Below are 22,638 nucleotides of genomic sequence, written 5' to 3' on the forward strand. Positions count from 1 at the left end.
CCTGCAAAAGATGATCACCAAACAGCGCATCTCTTCTCCATTCTCTTTCTGTTTTTTGCATGTTCCCAATTCCAAAACTCTCCAAACCCACAAAGCAATTCGGCAGAATCTCACGTAGTTTAGGGTTTCCTCCATTTTTCTTCTTTTTCACCGAAGTTTCGATCGTTTCCTTTATTTCCCCCTTTGCCCACTCATTTTCTTTGTAAAGTTCAGAATCACTCTTCTCGTTGCTTCAAAGCTTCCTTTCGATCCTGCTTTGTCCATGCGTTTCGCATTTTTCGCTTAATCACAGGTTATTCCTTCCTTCTTCCCTTTTTCTTGTTTTGCTGCTTCGTCGATTCTCGCCCCGAATTTCTTGATTGTGGAAGATTGCAGAATGTTTTTTTTTATTGTTTAGGGTGAAGATAAAATGTGGGTATGCAAAAAGATTTAATTTTTTCTTAATAATTTGGTCATGCAAAATGTGGCGTGTGTGTTTCTTTTGAATGCTCGCATTTACATGTAATCATATGAAGTTCAGTACAGTTGGTTCTAATTGATACTCTGCCTAATTTATAGTTGTGGTTTATATGGATATGATATTACGGCAATAATAACAAGATGTTTAAGAATTGTGAAACTTTTAGCATTTATAAATCTTGTGTGTTTCTAAAGGTGCTGACCAGCCCACTCTTGAGTTTCAGGCCTCAAGCCTCCAATGGATGCTGCTACTGACTACTACCATTTATGGCAATGAAGTCTGTTGAGAGTAGTGATTGTTATTCACAAAGATGAATTTATCTGCGCTCTTGTTTTCTGCTGGAGTCAACACAGTAGTGTGTGTGGTGTGTTTCAGTTTGTATTCAGTTTTTAGGAAACAACCAAGCCTCGTTGATGTGTACTTTAGCCAAAATCTTTCTCATGTGCGATTAAAACGATATGATCCCTTTTGCCGATTTGTACCTTCTCCTAGTTGGATAGTGAAGGCATGGGAAACATCGGATGAAGAAATAACTTCTATTGGGGGCTTGGATGCTCTGGTCTTTGTCAGGACAATTGTTTTCAGGTATATCTACTTTAAGCTCTTTTATTTTGTAGATTAGTTGAAATATTCTTGATATTGCTCCCAAGAAAGTACAAATATAAAGAATGGATATTGCAAGGGCATTGGTAATGGCTTGACAATATCTATCCTTTTAGTTTTAATGTTAAAACACATCTTTTTATTTCTTTCCAATGATCTTCTAATGTTTTGGCAATCTTTGGACATATTTGAAATAATAATCTTGCAGATGCATACAGAGCTTGCGTGCTTTTACCAATATAGTTCCATTGGATTTTTGAACTGTGCTTACCTTTGCAGCTGCTTTGTTTTGTAGTCTCCGAGTATTCTCGATTGCTTCTATTATGTGCATTTTTGTTGTGCTACCACTTAACTACTTTGGGCAAGAGGTGGAGCATACACAATTCTTTCGTGCAGAGTCATTGGACCATTTTACCATTGACAATGTCAAGGAAGGGTCAGAATGGTATGAAATATATAATATATACGATATATCTAGTGACATCTGCATCTTCTTCACTCTTAAGAATCCAGATGACTAAGTCGTTTCATATTCACATATAGACGCTTGTTGCAAAAATATATGGTCCTTCTGACCTGATGACCGTCTAGAAACTGAAATTAGCTCGCTGATTGCTCTTTCAAGCAAACTCATTTAAATATAATAGATTCCATTCACGAATTACAAATTTTAATTCTTGAATTGCTTCTTTATCTCCTGTTCTCTATCTTTTTTGCACTGCAATTTGCTTCTTTTGATTGTCTTTACTTTTCCTTGACAGGCTCTGGGTACACTGCCTTACATTATACATCATTACCTGTGCTGCTTGTATTCTTCTTTATGTTGTAAGCATATAAAAGTCCTATTCTTATTCATTATCCATTATTTTCAATTTTTTTTTTAATAATATTGTGGACCTTCAAGAAATACCTGCTTCTTTCATCATTGATGTTTTGCCTCCTGTTTTTAGGAGTTCAAAAACATCACGGCAATGAGGTTGGGCTATATTACTTCATGTGCTTCTAACCCAAGTTATTTCACAATTCTTGTTCGTGGCATCCCGCGTTCTCCAGAAGAATCATACAGTGACAGCGTGACAAAATTCTTTACAAATTACTATGCACCAAGTTATTTATCTCATCAAATTTTATATCGAGCTGGTTCTGTTCAAAAATTGGCAGTAAGCATCTGATGACCTTTTTCTGATTGTCTGTGATGGACTTGATATGCTGTTATTGTTGATTGCAATCTCTCTGTACTTCGCTTGATTAATGTTTGGCACCGTATGTCATACAGACGGATTCAGAAAAAATGTACATGATCCTGAAATCATCTTCGATGAAGCAACACTGTGAATCAAGATTGTTTAGATGTGGCCTTTGTGGTATATCATCTCCTTTTACGATGCTTTCCCCAGATCCTGAAATTCAAAAAGGAAAAAGTGGTTTCGATTCAGAATTGAGGAAAAAGGTCATAGACATGTCTTACATACTCGTGATATGTACTAATGACTGATTTTTTGGATTTCTAGTATGGTTTCTGGCTGGGCTAGACTAACACAATACAACTTTGATGCACTCTTGTGACAAAAGGTGGAATCACCCACCCCAGGCTCCCCCACACCCCGGTCCGATAGGATTGTGGAGGGGTAAATCAGGGTGACTCAACTGATCAACAAAGGCTAGACTTTTGCTCACTGTGCACAATGAGCCCCCTTCATTTTGAGAGGTATCCTTGGTCTCTTGTGACAAATTTCACCTCTGTGACCAGTTGAGTTACCCATGCGGGCAACTTTGATGCACTCTAGCTTAAGTGGTGATATTTTCAGGCTGTTGTTTTCCTTGTCTTTATTTTTTGTCACAAATTGTACTTGCTACTACTGGAGACCGGCCTGATACAGTCGCATACTTGTTGCAGGAATGTGGAGCTGCTTTAGTTTTTTTCAAGACTCGGTATGCTGCATTTGTTGCTTCACAGGGTCTTCAATCTGCAAATCCCATGTTATGGACGACAGATCCTGCTCCAGAACCAGAAGATATGTATTGGTCTAACATTTGTGTACCATATCAGCACCTTTGGATCCGTAAAATAGCTATGCATGTGGCTTCTGTATGTTTTGTGATATTCTTCCTCGTGCCTGTTTCTCTAACGCAAGGCCTTGTTCACCTTGGTAAGCTACAGAAGACATTTCCATCTCTGAGAGGACCATTGCGGAGGTACTATTCCCCTTTGCATAGGGTATACACTTTAATGAGGATGCTACTTCTAGTATACGGAGTAGTAGTTATTGAAGTGATAGTTAAGCTGCTAGTTGTTGTGTCAATGAGAAATACATTTGGAAAACATAAGCATTCAAGGTAGCTGTTTTAAATTAGTGTATGCGTTGTATTTAATTCCTTCTTTTTGGTTTAATTTTTTATTTTTTGCATGCATTTAACTGGACATATGATGCAGCATGAAAAAAAAAAAAAAAAAACTAAAAGCCACATTTAATAGCTGTTCTGGATTTTGCTTTCTCCAATTTTTGCTGTCAAGTTTTCATTCACGCCACCTTTCATTTATTTAGCATTTAAGTGTATCTTTTATTTTGTATTGCTGGCTATTTATAGCCCTGTTGTTTATCAGCATGCATCTTGAATATTATTATGAACCATTTGAATTGAAGTTTTATTGAATCTTGAAGTTTTTTTTTATCCTATTGGACAGCCAGTTCTTTGTCCTACATCAACATAAAATATGAAATGTGTTTGCATGCGCGTGTGTGTATATACATACATACATACATATATGTTAGAGGAATAGGGTGTTAGTTGAGAGGATCTCTCTTAGCCTTAGGTTTAGGTGTTTGAAATCTATGGCTAGGATTAACTCTTGTCTTGTATAAATAACTCTACACTTCCTTGTACATCTACACACAGAACATATAGTAATATACAAGTTGAGTTCATTGTTTAACATGGTATCAAAGCGAGATTGAGGTGACGGGGTAGTGGGCTTTGGTCGGAAAGAGGAGGCGGTGCCGTCGAGAGGAGCGGAGCAGCCACTGGAGTTCTCACGCGCCAGCGCAGTCCTAGGGTTCCGACGCCATGCGCCGGCGCGTGCGCACTGGTCCGGCGTTTTCTCCGGTCGCGGCTTGCACTGTTGGGCTCGTCTTTGTACGCCCGACACATATGCAGTGGTGGTGTAGCCCGGTGTTGAGGAGATTTTTAGATGGCTGCGATGTCTTTGTCTCCTGCTGCGTAAGTGGTGCGAAAATTCCAACTGGGAAAATTGAAGATTGTTGCTGGTCGCGAGAGAGAGAAACCAGCGAGAGAGAACAATCGCTAGAGAGAGAGAGAAAGAAAGAGAGAGAGAGGTAGGGTTTGTGAAAAAATGGCTGAGGAGAGTGAACAGAGGATGAAGGGCTACGTCAAGTGGTTCAGTGACCAGAAGGGGTTTGGGTTCATAACCCTCGACGACGATAGCGAGGATCTTTTTGTTCAAGAGAGACAACCGAGAGAAATGGTAAGGGAAGTCCATGAAGCCGGGTGGTCTAAGGTCCACGGAGCTGGGTGGTCTCATGGCTACAAAATAAAATTGTGTGGTTAGGTTTGTGCTGTTGACGAGGAATAATTATGTTGTAGGTTCTTTTGTTTATCGTATTAATAAGTCTTGAGCTTTGTGTTTTGTTTATCATAGTTTGTCGCTTTAAGTTAATTTGGTATGGGAGCAATTCTAGGGTTTGAGTTGAGTCAAGTGTAACTTGTTCAGTGTGCGTAAACAGGGGTGCTGCAGGAGTGGGCAGCACAGGTGCTAGGAGTGGGGCGGACCTGGCATATGCCGCGGGGGAGGCCGACGGCTGAAGAATGATTCAGAGTGAATCGGTTTACGTGCATGCACCAGGGGAACGCTGTGGTGTTAGGCAGCGTTGATAAGGGTGCATGGTGAGAGGGACAGGTGCACTGTAGTCTAGCAGCGCTAATGGTTTGTGGAGTGAGAGGCAGGTACGCTGTGGTGTTAGGCAGCGGTGATAAGGGTGTGGGGTGTGAGAGGCAGGTGCGGCGCTGTGGTGATTGGCCTAGCTTTTGTTGGCTCCATAGAAGCGTTGTTGGTGCGACAAGGTGCGTTGTGGACTAGTTTGGCACAGCGTGGATCGAAGGTTGTTCGAGTGGTTCAAGACTTGGGCGTTAGCGTTGGAAGTTATGAGTCTAGGTGTGGAGTCCTATGGTTCATGTGATACATATGTAACAAGTTGGATGCTCCAACTTGATGGGGAGTGTTAGAGGAATAGGGTGTTAGTTGAGAGGATCTCTCTTAGCCTTAGGTTTAGGTGTTTGAAATCTATGGCTAGGATTAGCTCTCGTCTTGTATAAATAGCTCTACACTTCCTTGTACATCTACACACAGAACATATAGTAATATACAAGTTGAGTTCATTGTTTAACAATATAACAATATATATATATATATATATATATATATATATATATATATATATATATATATAGGTCCATAACCAGGTGAGAACTAACCTTAACCTGCGGACTTGTGAGGGATTGCACCACACTTACTACATGATTGCAGTGCACCTGAATATGATTGCACCGCAAGGTCCTCCGAGCATGTCTGGGAGCCGTAGCAGTGCAATCATGTAGTAGTTGCAGTGAAATCCTTCACAAGTTCGCAGTTTGCAAGGTTAAGGTCAGTTCTCACCTGATTAGAAATCTATTATATATATATATATATATATATATATATATATATATATATATATATATATAGGGCTGGTCACTTGTGAGACTATCTCACAGGTATATATATATATATATATATATATATATATATATATATATATATAGGGCTGGTCACTTGTGAGACTATCTCACAGGTCTCAATTCGTGAGATGGGCCGAATCTAATAAAAATGGGTCATAACAGAATTGTAATATAATCAATACTTTAAGCCTTATATATAATACTTTATATCATTAATGTTAGACAATTTGTAGGAAATAAAATGTCATTACATAACATAATTGCAGATATAATCAATACTTAAAAGCCTTATATATAATATACTTATAGCATAAATGTAATACACATTTTGTATGCAGGGAATAATATTACTAAGCCCATATACTATAAGACCTGTCTCGCAAATTGAGACGGTCTTATAGGAGAATTTACCATTTATTTAATGTTACTGTAAGTCTGAAGTCTGAAACTGCATATTTATTTGTTTTCCATTTACTTGTAACAGGAGATACATAGTTCAGCTGGTTACTGGATATCTACCGAGCGTTGTACTTGTATTGTTTTCATACCTGGTTCCTCCAATAATGATGTTCTTTTCGACAATGGAGTGCTCCATCTCTCGCAGTGGCAGGAAGAAGAGTGCATGTTATAAAATTATGTACTTCATGATTTGGAATGTTTTCTTTGCCCAGACAATTTCAGGTTCCGTTATTGATGGATGGGGTGCTATTGGTCATTTGAGTGAAAATCTCAAAGACATGCCTACCCTTCTTGCTACCGCAATACCAGCAACGGTCACACCTCGCTCTCTCTTAAAATTTTATTTTTTATTGGCTTCATGTGTATATATGTTATATCTCCAATTATTTATTGCAAGTGTGATGAAAATTTAATATTTTGCAGGCTACTTTTTTCATCACCTATGTTATAACGTCGGGCTGGGTGACTTTGGCCACCGAACTCATGCAACCAGCCGGTCTCCTCTATAACTTTGTCTATAGGACTTTTCTCAAAAACAAGGACTCGTCTTATGGAAATGTGAATTTTCCCTACCATACTGAACTCCCAAGGATTCTTCTTCTTGGGCTTCTGGGCTTCACGTTCTCTATACTGGCTCCGCTAATTTTGCCCGCCTTAATAATTTACTTTGGCCTTGCTTACTTTGTGTACCGTAATCAGGTTAGTCTTGTCCTTTTATTTTTTTACTCAGATATGGAAATCCTTATCTTTCTCTGCTGTCCCATTTTCAAACTTGGCAGATTCTCAATGTATATAGCACACAATATCAAACCGGGGGACTTTACTGGCTTCTTGTGCATAATGTAACAATATTTTCGCTGGTGCTCATGCAACTAATAGCTTTGACAGTCTTTGGGCTAAAAGAATCCACGGTGGCATCGAGCTCCACTGTTCCATTGATAATCTGTACACTCCTTTTCAATCAGTATTGCAGGCAAAGGTTTCATCCCGTGTTCTTGAGCAACCCTGCACAGGTAAATATGTGATTATTACCGGTTTCTCTTTATAGGTTTTCAGATTCTCATCGTGTATGTGCTTGCAGGTCCTCGTTGACATGGACCGACAGGATGAGGAAAGCGGTAAGATGAAAGAAATCCATCAAAAAGTGACATCGGCTTACTGTCAGTTCAATGGCACTTCATTCAAACTAGGTGACCCCGTGCCACCAAATCCCAACGTGGACGGGGAAATCCCCGGACTTCAACCCACCTCTGAAGATGACATCAAACCAGGTTCAAGCTGTCTGTCAAATTTCTCAGCACGTATAACTTCTATATATTCGTTTCTGCATATACTCACGTGCACTCGATGCTTTGTTGCTGTTGCTTGCAGCCCCACGACCTACCCTCCGATCCCACCATACATCTTTCGAGATTGAAGATTTCGAGATTGAAGAATTACATAAGCCAAAGTAGATAAAACAATCTACATGGTTAGTTTATGTTAAGCATGTTGTCTGTCTGATCACATTGTTGCAAGGTTGCTTGGTTCAAGTAGTTCCTTGAATGGAAGAACCATGGGGAATATACTGTACTGAAGGCATGTTTTTGTATTTTTTTTTTAATTATTATATCATTTCCAGGGGTAAGGCTTTTAGAGCTGCAAAGTATACAAGAATTTTGTAGGTTTTGTTACTCAGGGTGTAAATGTTGCTACTCAAGTTTCAAAATGTGACATATATTGCCTCTCCCCTAATAAGAAGGAGAAACATTGTTGTCGGTGGAAGGAGAACAAACGAAGAAAGAAAAATTCCTAAGGTAGTGAAATTCCTTGTCGAGTAAGTTTCGACCCACACGAAAGGCGTAACGATCTGGGCACTGTCTCGGAGAGAGGCTCAGTGAAATAGACATGTCTGTGAAGATACGGACTACCTGCACCTAGACGGAGAGACCCTATGAAGCTTCACTGTTTCATGAGATTGGCTTTGGGCCCTTCCTGCGCAGCTTAGGTGGAAGGCGAAGAAGGCCCCCTTCCGAGGGCCCGAGCCATCAGTGAGATACCACTTTGAAAGGACTAGAATTCTAACCTTGTGCTAGGACCTACGGGTCAAGGGACGTAAACAGAACAACTAGAATTCTAACCTTGTGCCAGGACCTACAGGTCAAGGGACAGTTTCAGGTAAACAGAACATGGAAAATGATGGGTAACTACATTTACACCACTAATAATTCAGGAGAAGGGTAATATATATCACGTTTTAAAAATTGGAAGACAATATTTACACCACTAATAATTCAAGGGTTTATAACTTCACATCATTTACATTACTTAAGTTTTTGTTGTTTGCACTCTACCGAGGATCCAAGAGTGAGATGCTACATTCATTTCTTGAACTTTCTCCTTGTGTGCTTGAAGAGTAATTGCTTTCGCTTGCTCTTCTTTCTGTGAAAAATCCAGGCTCTTTTGCTTCGGGTAAAGTGCTGTCATTGGATAACATTATTACTACAGAAGACATGATTGGTCTATCTTCTGGATGTTGTTGGACACATAATAGGCCGACCTGGATAGACCTTTGAGCTTGAGATAGATCACATGATGGAGCTAGATGTTCATCAATTAGTTCTAGCTCCCTATTTTCTTTATACAGCTTCCATACCTACAAAGTTACTTTATATTAGTAACGGGTGATAGAGGTGATTCGCATGAAAGAACAAAGAATAATTTATTATGCCCTACATGACTGATAAGGTTTAGACTGTTGTTTGGGTGACGAAATCCTCTATTTCTTTTGCTAGTGACAATCTCCAACAATAAAACACCAAAGCTGAATGTATCTGATTTTACTGAAAATATTCCATCACCGGCATATTCTGGAGCTATGTACCCGCTGCAACAAATTAAAAGACATTTGTGTTAATTAAGTAAAGAAAAAATTAGCCGGGTTGGACTTCCATTTGGAAGATTGTAAGTTCGAGCCTCAGTGGAGGCGTTATTAGCTCTTTGTGTTTCAGTAGGTTGAGAAAGTATATGAACAGATACTACAATGTAATAGAGCTAGTAGCATTCAAAAAAAAAAAAAGTAAAGAAAAAATTACACTTTTTGTCTTGAATTATATGAAAATAACACTTTTTACCCTTTAATTATATAATTGTCACTTTTCTTCCATCAATGGCATGTCAAGTGACTTTTTTTGGTTTCTCAATTATCTGTGAAATGGCTTTTTTAACCCAATTCTAATAAAATTCAAGGACAAAAAAGTCCATTCCAGACAACTGAGGGATGAAAAGTGATGAAAGGTATACTTGATTGATGAAAAAGTGTTATTTCCTTATAATTCAAGTACGAAAGCTGCCATTTTTCCTCAAGTAAAAAGTAATGGATAAAAGTTGAATGCTCTTAAACAAATAGTCAAATATCAAAATATATCAAAATTTCAAGGTTCTTACTGTGTCCCAACAATGCGGTTTGTATTTGCTTCTGTTGCATCTCCTAGGACACTTCTAGCCAATCCAAAATCTGATATCTTAGGATTCATCATATTATCTAACAAAACATTATTGGCTTTAAGATCTCGGTGAATGATTCTTAGTCGAGAATCTTGATGGAGATATAGTAATCCTCGTGCAATTCCAATAATAATGGAAAAGCGCTTTGGCCAATCAAGCAATTTGCTCTTTGTTTCATCTACCAAAAAAAAAAATCAAATATTGCATCACAGGAACATATAATGAAGCAAAATTATTATAGGGAAAATTGTAATATATACTCCTCCATAATATGTCAATTATCACCCTTAAATTATTAGTGATGTAAATATTACCCCTTAATTTTTCAAAACGGTACATATATTGCCTCCCCCCGCCCCCCGTTGCCCCCCGCCCCCATACGATATGAGAGGGGCAATATATGTTTTTGAAAATTGAGGGGCAACATTTACACTACGGGGGGCAATATATGTACCATTTTGAAAATTTAGAGGCAACATTTACACCACTAATAATTCAGGGGGTGACAATGATAATTGACATATTATGGAGGGGCATAAATTACAATTTTCTCATTATTGTACTTTGACGTATGGGAGATCAGAAAGCCAAACCAAATATGAAGGTATCCAAGCTTGTATTTGCCATGTACTCGTACACCAAAAGTTTTTCTTCTCCTTGTATACAACACCCTAGAAGTTTCACTAGATTCCGATGCTGAAGTTTGGCAATACAAATCACTTCGTTCTTGAACTCTTCTACTCCTTGTGTGGAATTCTTTGATAACCGCTTCACTGCAATTTCCTGTTTGTTTTCTAGGACACCCTAAAAATTTGAAGTAAACATGTATGGAGTATAAGTTATAAATTGAATCTACAAAAATTGTGAAAATAATGAGATTGCCACATGCATACCTTGTAAACTGCTCCAAATCCACCCTTTCCAAGTTTGTTCTTGTTTGAAAAGTTATTTGTAGCTCTTAATATTGTAGACAGGTCGAATAACGGTATGTCTATGGATTCTTTCATCTTCCTTTCCTTTTTATTACTCTTTTTGTAGAAGTAGAAACCAAGGCTCAAGCCAAGCAGGATCAAAATAATGGTGAGCAGCAACGAACTCCCAAAGATGATTTTTACTTTCTTCCCCTTTGAGCTAGGATGAGATCCCTTTGTAATTGGCTCTGTAGCATCAAGAAATTTTGAGTATCTTCAATTTTTCATCCAACTATCAGTCTGTTTGGAAACCCAAAAAAAGTTGATTTTTGAAAGTCCTTTTTAGAAATTTTTCGTATTTGGCTATTTAAGAAAATTAAAGTAAAAATAAAAAAAATATTCATTCTGATAAACGAAAAAAAATCCTCAAATTTAACACTTATGGCCCATTTGGTTCACGGAATAGGCCGGGAATGACATAGCATTCCCAGTAATAGCCTATTCCTTTGTTTGGTAACCATTTCTATTACCAGGAATAATATTCCTGGTAATAGCCTATTACCTCAAATAAGGTAATAGCTATTACTAGGACCCCTGGTATTAGCCTATTACTGAACGCTCACGAATAGATTTTAGAATCTATTTTCTTTTTTACCCCTTTCTTTAACCTAATTTTTTTTATCCTATATATAAATTTATCCTATTTCACCACCGTCGTTGCCACCACCACCATCACCGCTGCCGCCACCACCACCACCACCATCGCCACAACCGTCGCCGCCCCCATCACTGCCACCGCCACCACCACCACTACCACCCCAGCACCACCACCGCCGCCACCACCATCACCACCACCGCCACCACCATCACCACCACCGCCACCACCATTGCCGTCGCCGCCACCACCACCACCGCCACCAGAACCACCACCCAGCAGCACCACCGCCACCACCACCACCACCACCGCCACAACCGTCGCCGCCCCCACCACCACTGCCACAACCGTCACCGTCACCACCACCACTGTCGCCCCCACCACTGCCACCGCCACCACCACCACCACCGCCACCAGAACCACCACCCAGCAGCACCACCGCCGCCACCACCACCACCACCGCCACAACCGTCGCCGCCCCCACCACCACTGCCACAACCGTCACCGTCACCACCACCACTGTCGCCCCCACCACTGCCACCGCCACCACCACCACCACCACCCCAACACCACCACCACCACCGCCACCACCACCATCACCACCACCACCATCACATATTTTTATAAGGGTATTTATGTCTTTTAAAACATATTTCATTTCTATTCCTTAAATCAACCTAACACTATAATATAATTCCTAAAGTCTATTCCTTCCACGAACCAAACAATAGAATACAATTCCTTTCTATTCCTTATGGAATAGCATTCCTATTACCTCAAAATTCATTCCGTGAACCAAACGTGCTGTTAATGTCTTCTTAAATTTTTAGTTGGAAGACATTTTCTGAATTCTTTATTCTTCCATATTTATTTTATCTCTCATCTCTTTCAAGTTATTAGTTTTTGGATTATTATTAACACGACCACCACCCTACCACAACCACCACCAACAACACAACTATCACCACCACCACCACCACCACCACCACCACTACCACCACCACCAACACCGCAACCACCATCACCACTTATTATTATTATAACAAATAATATGTTCATTATCAAGAAAATGAACCAAATTAAAAAAAAAAAAAAAAACAATTTCTTAGCTTTCAGCAAAACAGAAAAGATTGTTTTTTTTTTTTTTTTGTTTTTTTTTTCAACATTCAACCAAATATTAGAAAATTAAATTATTTTTTTAGAAAATGTGTCATTTCTTTGAAATCATTTTTTCGAAAATATTTTTTAGGTTTTGAAACGGATCCTAAAGGTAGAAAATTGTATGTATTTATACCTGGTATCTCAGAAGAGTCGAGTCTGATGTAAATGTCTTGCCCGTTTTGAGTCAGCACTCGAACTCCAAACAAGCCATTAAACCAGAGCAAGCAACCACTTCCTCCCTTGCTTATGTCTAAACTGGAATAAGCAGTGCAGGAGCAATTCTTCAAACACTTGTGCTCACACTCTTTAAGGTTCATAGTTTTGTTAAACCAAGAATGTTTGGTGTCTGGCAATTTTATCCCAGAATACTTCTTGAATCCATCTGTTCCATTCTTGCATTTCAGAGCCTTCCTCCTATGGCAACCACCAGCCCCTCCAGTCTTATTTACAAAATTTTCCAAGCACCCACAAATTGGGGATTTGGCCAGGTTACATATTCCATTTACACCACAGACTGCATATTTGTCACAGATATCCATAGGGGATTTGATGAAACTGAACCAACTTTGAGTCTCATTCACCCATCCCAAACTTTCAAACACCCCAGAACTACTCAAAACTAACCTTAAATAAATCGAGTTGTTAACAATGTCATATCTTGTATATGCCTCCCTGGGATTCATATGCATTTGGTACTTGAAATGAGGGTTGTCTGGATTTATTGCAGGCTTTCCACTCCATCGCAGACCGTTCCAGGGCCCCGTTGCATAAACCTCTTCCGTGCCATTCTTGATTACGATTTGTGGGTACCCGGTTGGATCCAAGTGAGCTGTGAACTGCCCAGAAGCTGGAGAGTTTTCATTCTCCCTGGCTGTGAGGAAAACCTCATGGCCTGTCAAGAAATTCCACCCAAGCTTCATGCCTGGAAAGAAAGTATCAGTGGGGTAATCAAAGCTCTGCCAGATGAAATTCTCAGGGTTTTCATCCTCAGCATCTCTCACCACAAGATTCCCCGAATCCAAGAGCTGAGCGATCGGGTTCTTAGCTGATCTTGATGTGGTGTTCTTGGTGGACCATATAGTCCCAAGCTTGGCATCAGTGAGGAGTAAGAGGCCAGGCTTGATGATCTTGAAGACAGCTGAAGTTGTGTTGGTGAGGGCAGTTTGGGTGTTGGCAATCCATATTAGTGTTGGGACAGGAATTTGTTTGTACCATATAGAGATGTATCGGTTTAAGGAACCTTCAGGGCTGCTGAGAAACCCCATCTCAAAGTGCCCACCAGAAGAAATGATGGTTTCGCCATCTCTGAGGGATTGAGTGGGAGTGATTGTATCCCTTGCCTGGGAAATAATGTTATGCATGGAGGAAAGCAAGAGGAAGAGTGAGAATAGAAAATTATGCAGGAAACCAATTCTCATTTTCACACCCTTCTGATCTATTAGTTTGGCTTTTTTTTTTTTGGTTTTGTTTAGTGGTATAGCTAGTATAATAAAATGAATCATTTAACAGCAATTATAAAGCATTTAGTTGATAGTTGTTAATACTATTAATTGCTGTCTTTTTCTTTGATAGTTGAATCAAATGTGACAGATTTTCATTATTGCTGTCTTTTTCTTTTCTTTTTAAAATTCCCAAAGAACAAAAAGTAAAACTAGTTGTTCTAAACTAGGGCCCTTCTTGTCCAGTGAAGCCAATCCTGTCCTCTTCAAGGAATTGAATACCTACATTGAAGAGGGAGGATTTGACCTCTTGATCTATAACTAGGTCATACACATAATTATCCTCTAATCTAACTCATTTTTTAATGTTTTTTCTATAGTACTTAGTTATATATAAACATTTTCTCTCTGTATCTGTATCTATCTATATATATATATGATACTATATATTGCTTGATGTATGTGAAGTGAATACAGTGTGTATGTAGAGTATAGAGCAAAGAGTAAAGTGAGACAATATTAGCTCAAAAAGGCTCTTTTATTCATTGTTGCTTTTGAATGTTAGAGAGAAAGAGTGTCTAGAATAAGCATATTTTGGGTTGGTACGGAAATGGGATCCCCAATAGTCGGAGATAAAAGATTCATATGAGAAAACACAAGTAAACGGCCTCCACTTGAGCCTCCAAAGATAAGGGTACATGAACAGCCATTTGATCTCCATCAAAATCTGCATTGAACCCCTTACAAACTAATGGATGTAAACAAATAGCACGCCCCTCCACTAAAACGGGTTGGAATGCCTGTATGCCCAATCTATGCAGAGTGGGCGCTCTATTCAGCAATACAGGATGCCCCTGCATAGCTTCTTGAAGTATTTCCCATACAATCGGTTCTTTTTCTCGAATTTTACTCTTAGCAACCCCTATGTTCGAAGCAAGATGTTGTCTAATTAGACCGCGAATTACAAATGTCTGGAAAAGCTCTATTGCTATTTCGCGGAGTTGTGGAGAGGGAAAAGAGACCCCTAACAAAGGGTCAAGTGCCCTTTATATAGGCCCAAAAATTGACGGCAAATTATATCGTACCCCAAGGCGCACAATACATTGTGCGCTCTAGCCCAAAACGACTTCGTTTTGTATCTTTTTTCGTTTCTACCGTTAACTTCTAATTTCATGCTTTGTATGTACAGAATTGTATGGTAGAATACACATAAATTAAACTCCTAACATAATACATGATAGACATAAATTCTTAACATAAAACACATAAACTCTTAACATAATACACATAAACACAAGTGTTAAAAAAATTGTAACGGGATTGGACGGACGGAATGGTGTCCGTCGCGTCAACTCCCCACCAACTTATAGAAACGCCGTCGTTTTGGACCACACTGGTACACGATATAACAATCTAAATTGACATGTTGACCCATTGACTTTTGACCCCGACCCGACTATAAAACGAGAACATGGACGTATATTCTACTAAACCATTGAGTCACCGTGATTTACATCCTCTCACATGCTCTGTCCGGTCGGAGTATGGGGGCCCTTAGCGTTGGGGATTTAGCTTTTTGGAATAAGAACATGGACGTATAGAGATGTCAAAACCAAAAAATATTCTATATATATATATATATATATATATATATATATATATATATATATATACACACACACACACACAAGGGATGGGTGGGGTGGGATGGGGGAGGAGGGAAACTGCCTTCACTGCGCCCCCACATTCGATCCACACCTATCACAAGTTGATGAATTCTGTAATCCGATGCCAACTGTAAACCCTGAAAGATGGCCCAAACCTTTGATTTCGAGTTGTTATACCATGGACCAGCAGGGTTCACCTTCAATCGTCATGTTATTGTCGGGAATCGAAATTGATTTTTTTTTTTTTTTTAAAGTGGGACGCGCGTTTTAGTCAAAACGATGTCGTTTTTGCATCCGTGTGCACCATGCATAGTGCACACGGATGCACAACATAATTTTCCGTTCACCTTGCAAGGTGGATCTTGATTCTAAACGACGTATAAATTGTGTATTTTTAGTATTGGAATTATGAACTTCTAAAATATAAATTGTGTTTCTAAGTCAAAACAAATAACAATTGTAAAAGAAAATTTGTCATGAATACAATACAGAGGCATCAAATCTTAATATGTTAATATTGTACTTGTGACTACAATATCTGAAAGGAACTTGTAAATACAAAACAATGTAATCAAGTTCGTAGTATACAAATTGTGAAGATTTAATAGATAAATTGTGAACATTTGGACCTGATGAGTACACCGAATAATTTGCTTTTGATTTCACACTAAACAAGCTCCAATATTGAAAGTGAAGCCTTTTAGCCAATTACCGGTATCATCGCAATAAATAAATGGAAAATATTTCATATCCCTACAAAAATCACAAAACTTTCGTCGTTCCTTGAGGCAGTTACTTTTGTATGGTTATTTTTTTTTTTATTATTATTATATTTATTTGAAACATCAACTTATTAGTTAGGGAAAATGACACTTTTTCCCCTTGAGTTATATACTTATAGCATTTTTTTTCTCTGAATTATTGAAGTGACTGTTTTTCCCCCTGAAATGTTAAATGGACATATTTACCCTTAAAATAAATATTTCATTTATTTTTTTTCTCCAACAAATTATGACCATAATTTGGTTCAAACCAAACAAACACTATAGCAACCAAACTGAAATATTCCAATTACAATTTAGAATCGAAACCCAATATTTAGAGTTTATTAAAATTGTGAACCGGAACGGACAATTCATGTTCCGAACTGAAAAAATAAAATACATTTATTGTTGAATTTAGACTATTTTAAAATAAAAAATAAAATTTTAAAATAAAGACGGTTCAAAATCGCGAACCGGATCCGGAACCGCCTGTTCACGGTTCAAGATTCAATTTTTTTGATACATAATTTTAATAAATTGACATCTAAATATTGGGTTCTAGATCTGAATCATAACCGGAAACTTTTAATTCGATTGCTTTAGTGTCCGGTTCAGTTCAAACCGAACCGTGGTCATCCCAACGTATATGCAATAATTTGTTGGAGAAGTAAAATAAATAAAATGTTTACTTTAAGGGTAGAAATGTCAATTTAATATATCAGGGGGGAAAAAGCACCACTTTTTAAATAATTGAGGGGCTAATATGCTTACCTAAATAATTGAAGGGGAAAAAATGCTATAAGTATATAACTCAGGGGAAAAAGTGCCATTTTCCCTATTAGTTATTACAAACTGTCCCATCAGAGACACAAAAATGAGTGATTTATGTACGACGTCAATCATTCTTCTGGATAAATTAATGAAGTAGTTGGTAGTTGAAGCTGAAGAATGTCTAACTTGGGAAAAACAAAAAAGTGGATGGGTAACTCCATTTTGCATCATTTGAGTTGCACAAATTAATCTTTAATGTAAAATTCTATAGTGTCTATCATGTCTGACTGGGATAAGCGAAAAGAGCCAAGATCTTATGATCTAATAGCACCAATCTTATATTTTCATATGGAAGTTGTAGGTTCAAGTTTCAGTGGAGGCACCATTAACTCTTTGTACTTCAATATGTTAAGAAAGTAGTTAGTCAGTAACACTCAAAAAAAAAAAAAAAAAAAGAATAAGCGAAAAGTGTGAATTGATAATAACACCCTTAATTTCTTATTGAGTTAATACCCAAAATCGTCCTCGACTATAGTGATTTTTCTCAATTTCGTCCTAAACGACTTTGGTGACCTAATATCGTCTCAGACTTTTGTGTTTCGCTCAATTTAGTCCCAGACTTTTGTGTTTTTGCTCAATTTAATCCCTCATTTGTTATTCTGTCCATTTGGTGTTAAATAAATAGACAATTTAGTAATTTTAATATTGGCATCTCTTTACTCATAGACATGTGAACTGCGAAATCTCTTTTTTTTTTTACGAATTACTCCCAGAATTACTCCTAAAACTGCGAATATAAAATTTGATTTGCAAGTCCGGGAGTAATTCTGGGTGTAATTCGTACAAGAAAGAGGAATTTCGCACTTCACAAGTTGAAAGTAAAGAGAGATCAATATTGACATTACTGAATTGTCCCTTTATTTAACACTAATTTGACGGAATAACAAATGGAGGACTAAATTGAGCGAAACACAAAAGTCTGGGACGATATTAGGTCACCAAAGTCATTTAGGACGAAATTGAGAAAAACCACTATAGTCGAGGACGATTTTGGGTATTAACTCATTTATTATTTTAACGAGTCGACTTCCCTTTGACATATTTGCCCAATCAGAATATGGATAGGTAGAAATCTTGGACAGAGATAGCACTAGTCAATTAGTGTTGTGCAAATAACATTCATTGAGCTGCTTTTAATTGCCAGCTGAAATTGAAGAACTGTGAGAGACATTATTTGAAAAAGAAATGTTAGAATAATTAATAGTCGAATAAGTATTCAAAAAAATTAATAGTCGAATACTTTTTTTTTTAATGCTAATAGTCGAATACTTTAATGAATTGCGGATTCAAATATGGCGGGGTGGAGCGAAAATCACGCCTCATTCCTCCTTCCCACTGGGAGAAAGAAATCTTTTCCCATTTCCATCTTTACGAGAAATTTCTGTCTCCGATCAATTTTTTTAGTCAAATTAATACAATTATTAATATTCAAGTAAGAAAATTTATATTCAAATATTAAGTTCTTAAAATCCTAGTCTTAATATATATATATATATATATATATATATATATATATATATATATATATAGTGAAAGGTTTTCGTGCATTTGTTGCTTCCCGTGCGGATGTGCGGTGGATTAATGTGCGTGAAATTTGTACACAATGTGCGTGAGTGTTGTGCTTAATGTGTCTGAGATTTGTACTTAATGTGCGTAAATGTGTAAAATGCAGCAGAAACTATTGATGTCAGCTTCTTCCCCATCCCCAGTAGCCATTTGCCCCCTCCTGATGATGATGCGGAGACGGGCTATGGTGGTTAAGAATTATGGGAATAATACAACAGAAATCCACACTTAGCTACTGTGCAAATTTTATCGTGCGTGCGTCATTTATATAAATATTCAACTGCACTGAAGGTAGCTGATAATCCAGAATCCATGGCCAAATTGAAGGAAGAAGTAACAAGATGCTTGAGCGTTAATGTGTGTGAGTTTCTGTTCTGCTCTTTCTGAGCTCGTAATTCTGAAATATTCACGCACATTAAGCACAAATCTCACGCACATTAAACACAATACTCAAGCACATTAAGTACAAATCTCAGGCACATTGAGTACAAATCTCACGCACATTAAGTATAAACTTCACGCACATTAATCCACCGCACATCCGCACGGAAAGCAACAAATGCACCTGATCCCTTCCATATATATATATATATATATATATATATATATATATATATATATATATATATATATATATATATATATATATATATATATATCAAATGAGTATATATCAAATGAGTCCACTTTTTTTCATGAGTCAGTTGACAGATCGGGTCCATTAAAAGTTAGAGATCAATAGTCTAGATTAGAAAATCTAGGCCATTGATTTCTAGCTTTTAATGGACCAGATTTGTCTATACAAACTAATAGAAAGGGGTGAACTCACTACACACCAGCATCGAATGCACCATCGAATTATACATGGGGCACAAAATTACATAAATGTCATTGTGTTTTTCCCCTTTAATTGATTTTCAGTCACTTGGTGGTGCACCATAGAGCGTCACGTTATGCACCATTGAGCACTCCTAAGTGTAGCATTTACTAACACTGAAACATAAATTATCGACAAAATTACAAAATTGCGCCCTCATTTTTTCTCCCATTGAATGCTACTAGCTCTATTACATTGTAGTATCTGGTCATATACTTTCTCAACCTACTGAAACACAAAGAGCTAATAACGCCTCCACTAAGGCTCGAACTCACAACCTTCCGAATGGAAGTCCAACCCGAATACCATTGCCTCTCAACGAGTTATTTTTCATAAAATTGAGGTATATTCCACTAACCTTCAAGACATGAGAACTTGTTAAATTATTGTTTAATTTATTTGTAATCAAAACTCAATTTTCATTAAAAAAATAATTTATTTAATTTGTAATACATATATTTCTTAAAATTGAAATATGTTCCACTAGTCTCCCGAACATGATAACTCATTAAATTATAAATTATTATTGCTTAGCTCTCATAAAATTGAAATATACTCCACTAGTCTCCCGAATTTTCAGTGTTTGGATATACATGAAACATATATACATGAAAAATTCAGTCAACGAAAAATATTTTCAGTTGACTAAAGAAAATAAGGTCATTTTGACGAAAAATGACTTCCGTCAAAATTTGGCGGAAGTCATTTTTCGCCAAACACACCAAGACAGTTTTTTAGAATGCAACCAAACACTTGAAAGGAAAATAGTTTCTGAAAAATGACTTATTTTTCAGAAAACATTTTCAAGAAGTCATTTTTCTGCTTTCCAAACGGACCCCAAATTATAAATTATTGTTGTTTAGCTCTCATAAAATTGAAATATGCTCCACTAGTTCGCTTACGAAGCAAACACACTACCATTATGCTATGGAAGCAATCAACATACATAGAGGCAAACATAATTAATAATAAGTAAAATATTTTCTGTTGACCGAAGAAAATAAGGTCATTTTGGCGAAAAACACACAACAATGACTCATTTTTCAATTAAAATATGCTCCACTAGTCTCCGAGAAAAGAGAATTATAAATTATCAACAATGTATATATAGTATAATAGTTCCCAACAAGGACTGAACTCATGACCTTTCGCTTAAAAAGCAAACATGCTACCACTCTATTATGGAAGCAATCAACATATATAAAGGCAAACTGAAGAAAGTAAAATATTCTCCATTGACTAAAAAAAATAAGGTCACTTTGGCAAAAAATGACTTCTGTTAAAATTTTAACAGAAGTCATTTTTCGCCAAACACAACAATGACTCATTTTTCAGAAAATATTTTTAAGAAGTATTTTTTTTGTTTTTCAAAAGGACCCTAAATTATAAATTATTGTTCTTTAGCTCTCATAAAATTGAAATATGCTCCACTAGTCTCCGAGAAATGAGAATTAACAATTGTTAATATATATATATATATATGTAGGTATAAGAGCTCCCAACGAGGATTGAACTCGTGACCTTTCGCTATTATGCTATGGAAGCAATCAACATATATAGAAGCAAACAGAAGTAATAAGTAAAATATTTTCTGTTGATTAAAGAAAATAAGATCATTTTGGCGAAAAATGACTTTTGTTAAAATTTTAACATAAGTCATTTTTCGCCAAACACACAACACTGACTCATTTTTCACAAAATACTTTTAAGAAGTCATTTTTCTATTTTTCAAACGGATCCTAAATTATAAATTATTGTTGTTTAGCTCACACGATAATGCAATTGTTGATTTTTTAAGTTCAGTGGCCTAATTGCATTATGGTGTGCCGTTGGATGGTCTATTTGACCCTAATATATAGGCATTATGGTGTGCCGTTGGATGGTCTATTTGACCCTAATATATAGTATAATAATTGCATTATGGTGTGTCATTGGATGGTCTTGACCCTAGCTCCCAACGAGGATTGAACTCGTGACCTTTCGCTTACAAAGCGAACGCACTACCACTATGCTATGGAAGCAATTCACGTATATAAAAGCAAACAGAAGTAATAAGTTTTGTTTTTGTTAAATAATGAGATAAATGTGAGATTGTACCATAGATACGTATAGAATTTGGATTAAATAAAAAGATATGTTTAGGTTAAAGAAAATGGGGTGAGATCTCAACCCTTGATCTGGTCTAGATCAATGTCTCTGAATGAAGAAAAAAATATGATGGCATTTTTGATAAATTTTTCTGAATTTGGAGTGCAAAGATTTATACTACAAAGTGCATAAATTTATACTACTAATACAAAGAGTAATATAAGTTTAAAAAAAAACGATGACATTTTGGTAATTTTCTCCAATTTTGAAGTGTAAAGATTTATACTACAAAGTGCAAAAGTTTTCTTAGGTGAAAAATAGGGTTTCATCTCATCAAATTATCCAGTTCAGATCAAAGGTCTAGTATGAATATATTTTTGAGTTGAATCTTGTATTATTATATTGCTCGTTTATGATTTGTGTTGAAAATTCTATATTGAATTTAGTCTTTTTAATAATTGTTTCACATCTTTGTGCCTTCCAGTGCACATTATTTTGTCATTCAGTGCACACTGTTGTGCCTTCCAATGCACATTTTTTAATATCGTATGTTTGAATTTTTTTTAAAAGAACAATTGATCTTGAATGACTGTACTTTTCACCGGAAATGAGCCATCCCTGTTGGGGAACGGGAAAAGGTCCCGTGTCCATATCAAGGAAGGCCGCCAGGGCGGGGACCGGGATTGGATGAAATTGACACCCCTAGATGACCCAACAGGAGCCGGGAATGGTAGGGTGTATTGGGTGCGTGGTTGATTAATTCAAGTGTGTTGCTGAGATGGCCAAACTCATTAATTCATCTTCCACTAGTGACGAACCAGTTGGTGAAGGGTAGCAAGTTGCAAGTGAAGAAATAATCCCACAGAATTAAAATGTAAAAACCTATGCATTGAGTTTGATCAAGAATGTGTTAACAAAAATTAGTAATAATTAATTT

At 37.1% G+C, this 22,638-nt stretch overlaps 2 protein-coding genes and 1 non-coding gene across 5 annotated transcripts; 1 reads left to right on the forward strand and 2 right to left on the reverse strand.

Moving 5' to 3' along the window:
• Nucleotides 1-221: 221 nt before the first annotated feature.
• On the forward strand, nt 222-7,933 carry LOC109152680 (CSC1-like protein RXW8). 2 transcript variants are annotated; one of them, XM_019300328.1, is made up of 12 exons: nt 222-292; nt 655-1,045; nt 1,359-1,508; nt 1,825-1,888; nt 2,014-2,223; nt 2,340-2,513; nt 2,961-3,259; nt 6,282-6,570; nt 6,680-6,955; nt 7,036-7,269; nt 7,338-7,527; nt 7,628-7,933. In XM_019300328.1, the coding sequence occupies exons 2-12, from the start codon at nt 771-773 to the stop codon at nt 7,708-7,710; spliced, it is 2,244 nt and encodes a 747-aa protein (XP_019155873.1). In that variant the 5' UTR covers nt 222-292; nt 655-770; the 3' UTR covers nt 7,711-7,933. The 2 variants fall into 2 exon arrangements, with proteins under 2 accessions (XP_019155873.1, XP_019155874.1); XM_019300329.1 differs by having other exon boundaries at nt 228-292; nt 684-1,045.
• A 527-nt stretch (nt 7,934-8,460) lies between these two features.
• Nucleotides 8,461-13,936, reverse strand: LOC109152932 (G-type lectin S-receptor-like serine/threonine-protein kinase At4g27290). Of its 2 annotated transcripts, none has more exons than XM_019300624.1 (6): nt 12,603-13,936; nt 10,636-10,901; nt 10,336-10,546; nt 9,683-9,920; nt 8,972-9,122; nt 8,461-8,891 (listed from the first exon to the last, which is right to left on the reverse strand). In XM_019300624.1, the coding sequence occupies exons 1-6, from the start codon at nt 13,885-13,887 to the stop codon at nt 8,586-8,588; spliced, it is 2,457 nt and encodes an 818-aa protein (XP_019156169.1). In that variant the 5' UTR covers nt 13,888-13,936; the 3' UTR covers nt 8,461-8,585. The 2 variants fall into 2 exon arrangements, with proteins under 2 accessions (XP_019156169.1, XP_019156170.1); XM_019300625.1 differs by having other exon boundaries at nt 10,636-10,887; nt 12,601-13,936.
• A 7,626-nt stretch (nt 13,937-21,562) lies between these two features.
• On the reverse strand, nt 21,563-21,634 carry TRNAT-UGU. The gene has a single exon. It is a non-coding gene; the product is annotated as a tRNA-Thr (tRNA).
• Nucleotides 21,635-22,638: the final 1,004 nt, after the last annotated feature.

Source organism: Ipomoea nil, unplaced genomic scaffold, assembly GCF_001879475.1.
Source record: "Ipomoea nil cultivar Tokyo-kokei standard unplaced genomic scaffold, Asagao_1.1 scaffold2480, whole genome shotgun sequence".
Classification (NCBI taxonomy): Eukaryota; Viridiplantae; Streptophyta; class Magnoliopsida; order Solanales; family Convolvulaceae; genus Ipomoea; species Ipomoea nil.

Bases quoted from the DNA above. Each gene is read 5' to 3' on its own strand.
- LOC109152680 (XM_019300328.1), top strand. From the start codon at position 771: ATGAATTTATCTGCGCTCTTGTTTTCTGCTGGAGTCAACACAGTAGTG. The intron at 6,956-7,035 runs GTTAGTCTTGTC...CAAACTTGGCAG, and splicing joins ACTTTGTGTACCGTAATCAG to ATTCTCAATGTATATAGCAC. The intron at 7,270-7,337 runs GTAAATATGTGA...ATGTGCTTGCAG, and splicing joins TCTTGAGCAACCCTGCACAG to GTCCTCGTTGACATGGACCG.
- LOC109152932 (XM_019300624.1), bottom strand. From the start codon at position 13,887: ATGAGAATTGGTTTCCTGCATAATTTTCTATTCTCACTCTTCCTCTTG. The intron at 9,123-9,682 runs GTAAGAACCTTG...AATTTGTTGCAG, and splicing joins AACCGCATTGTTGGGACACA to CGGGTACATAGCTCCAGAAT. The intron at 8,892-8,971 runs GTAGGGCATAAT...GTAACTTTGTAG, and splicing joins GTCTAAACCTTATCAGTCAT to GTATGGAAGCTGTATAAAGA.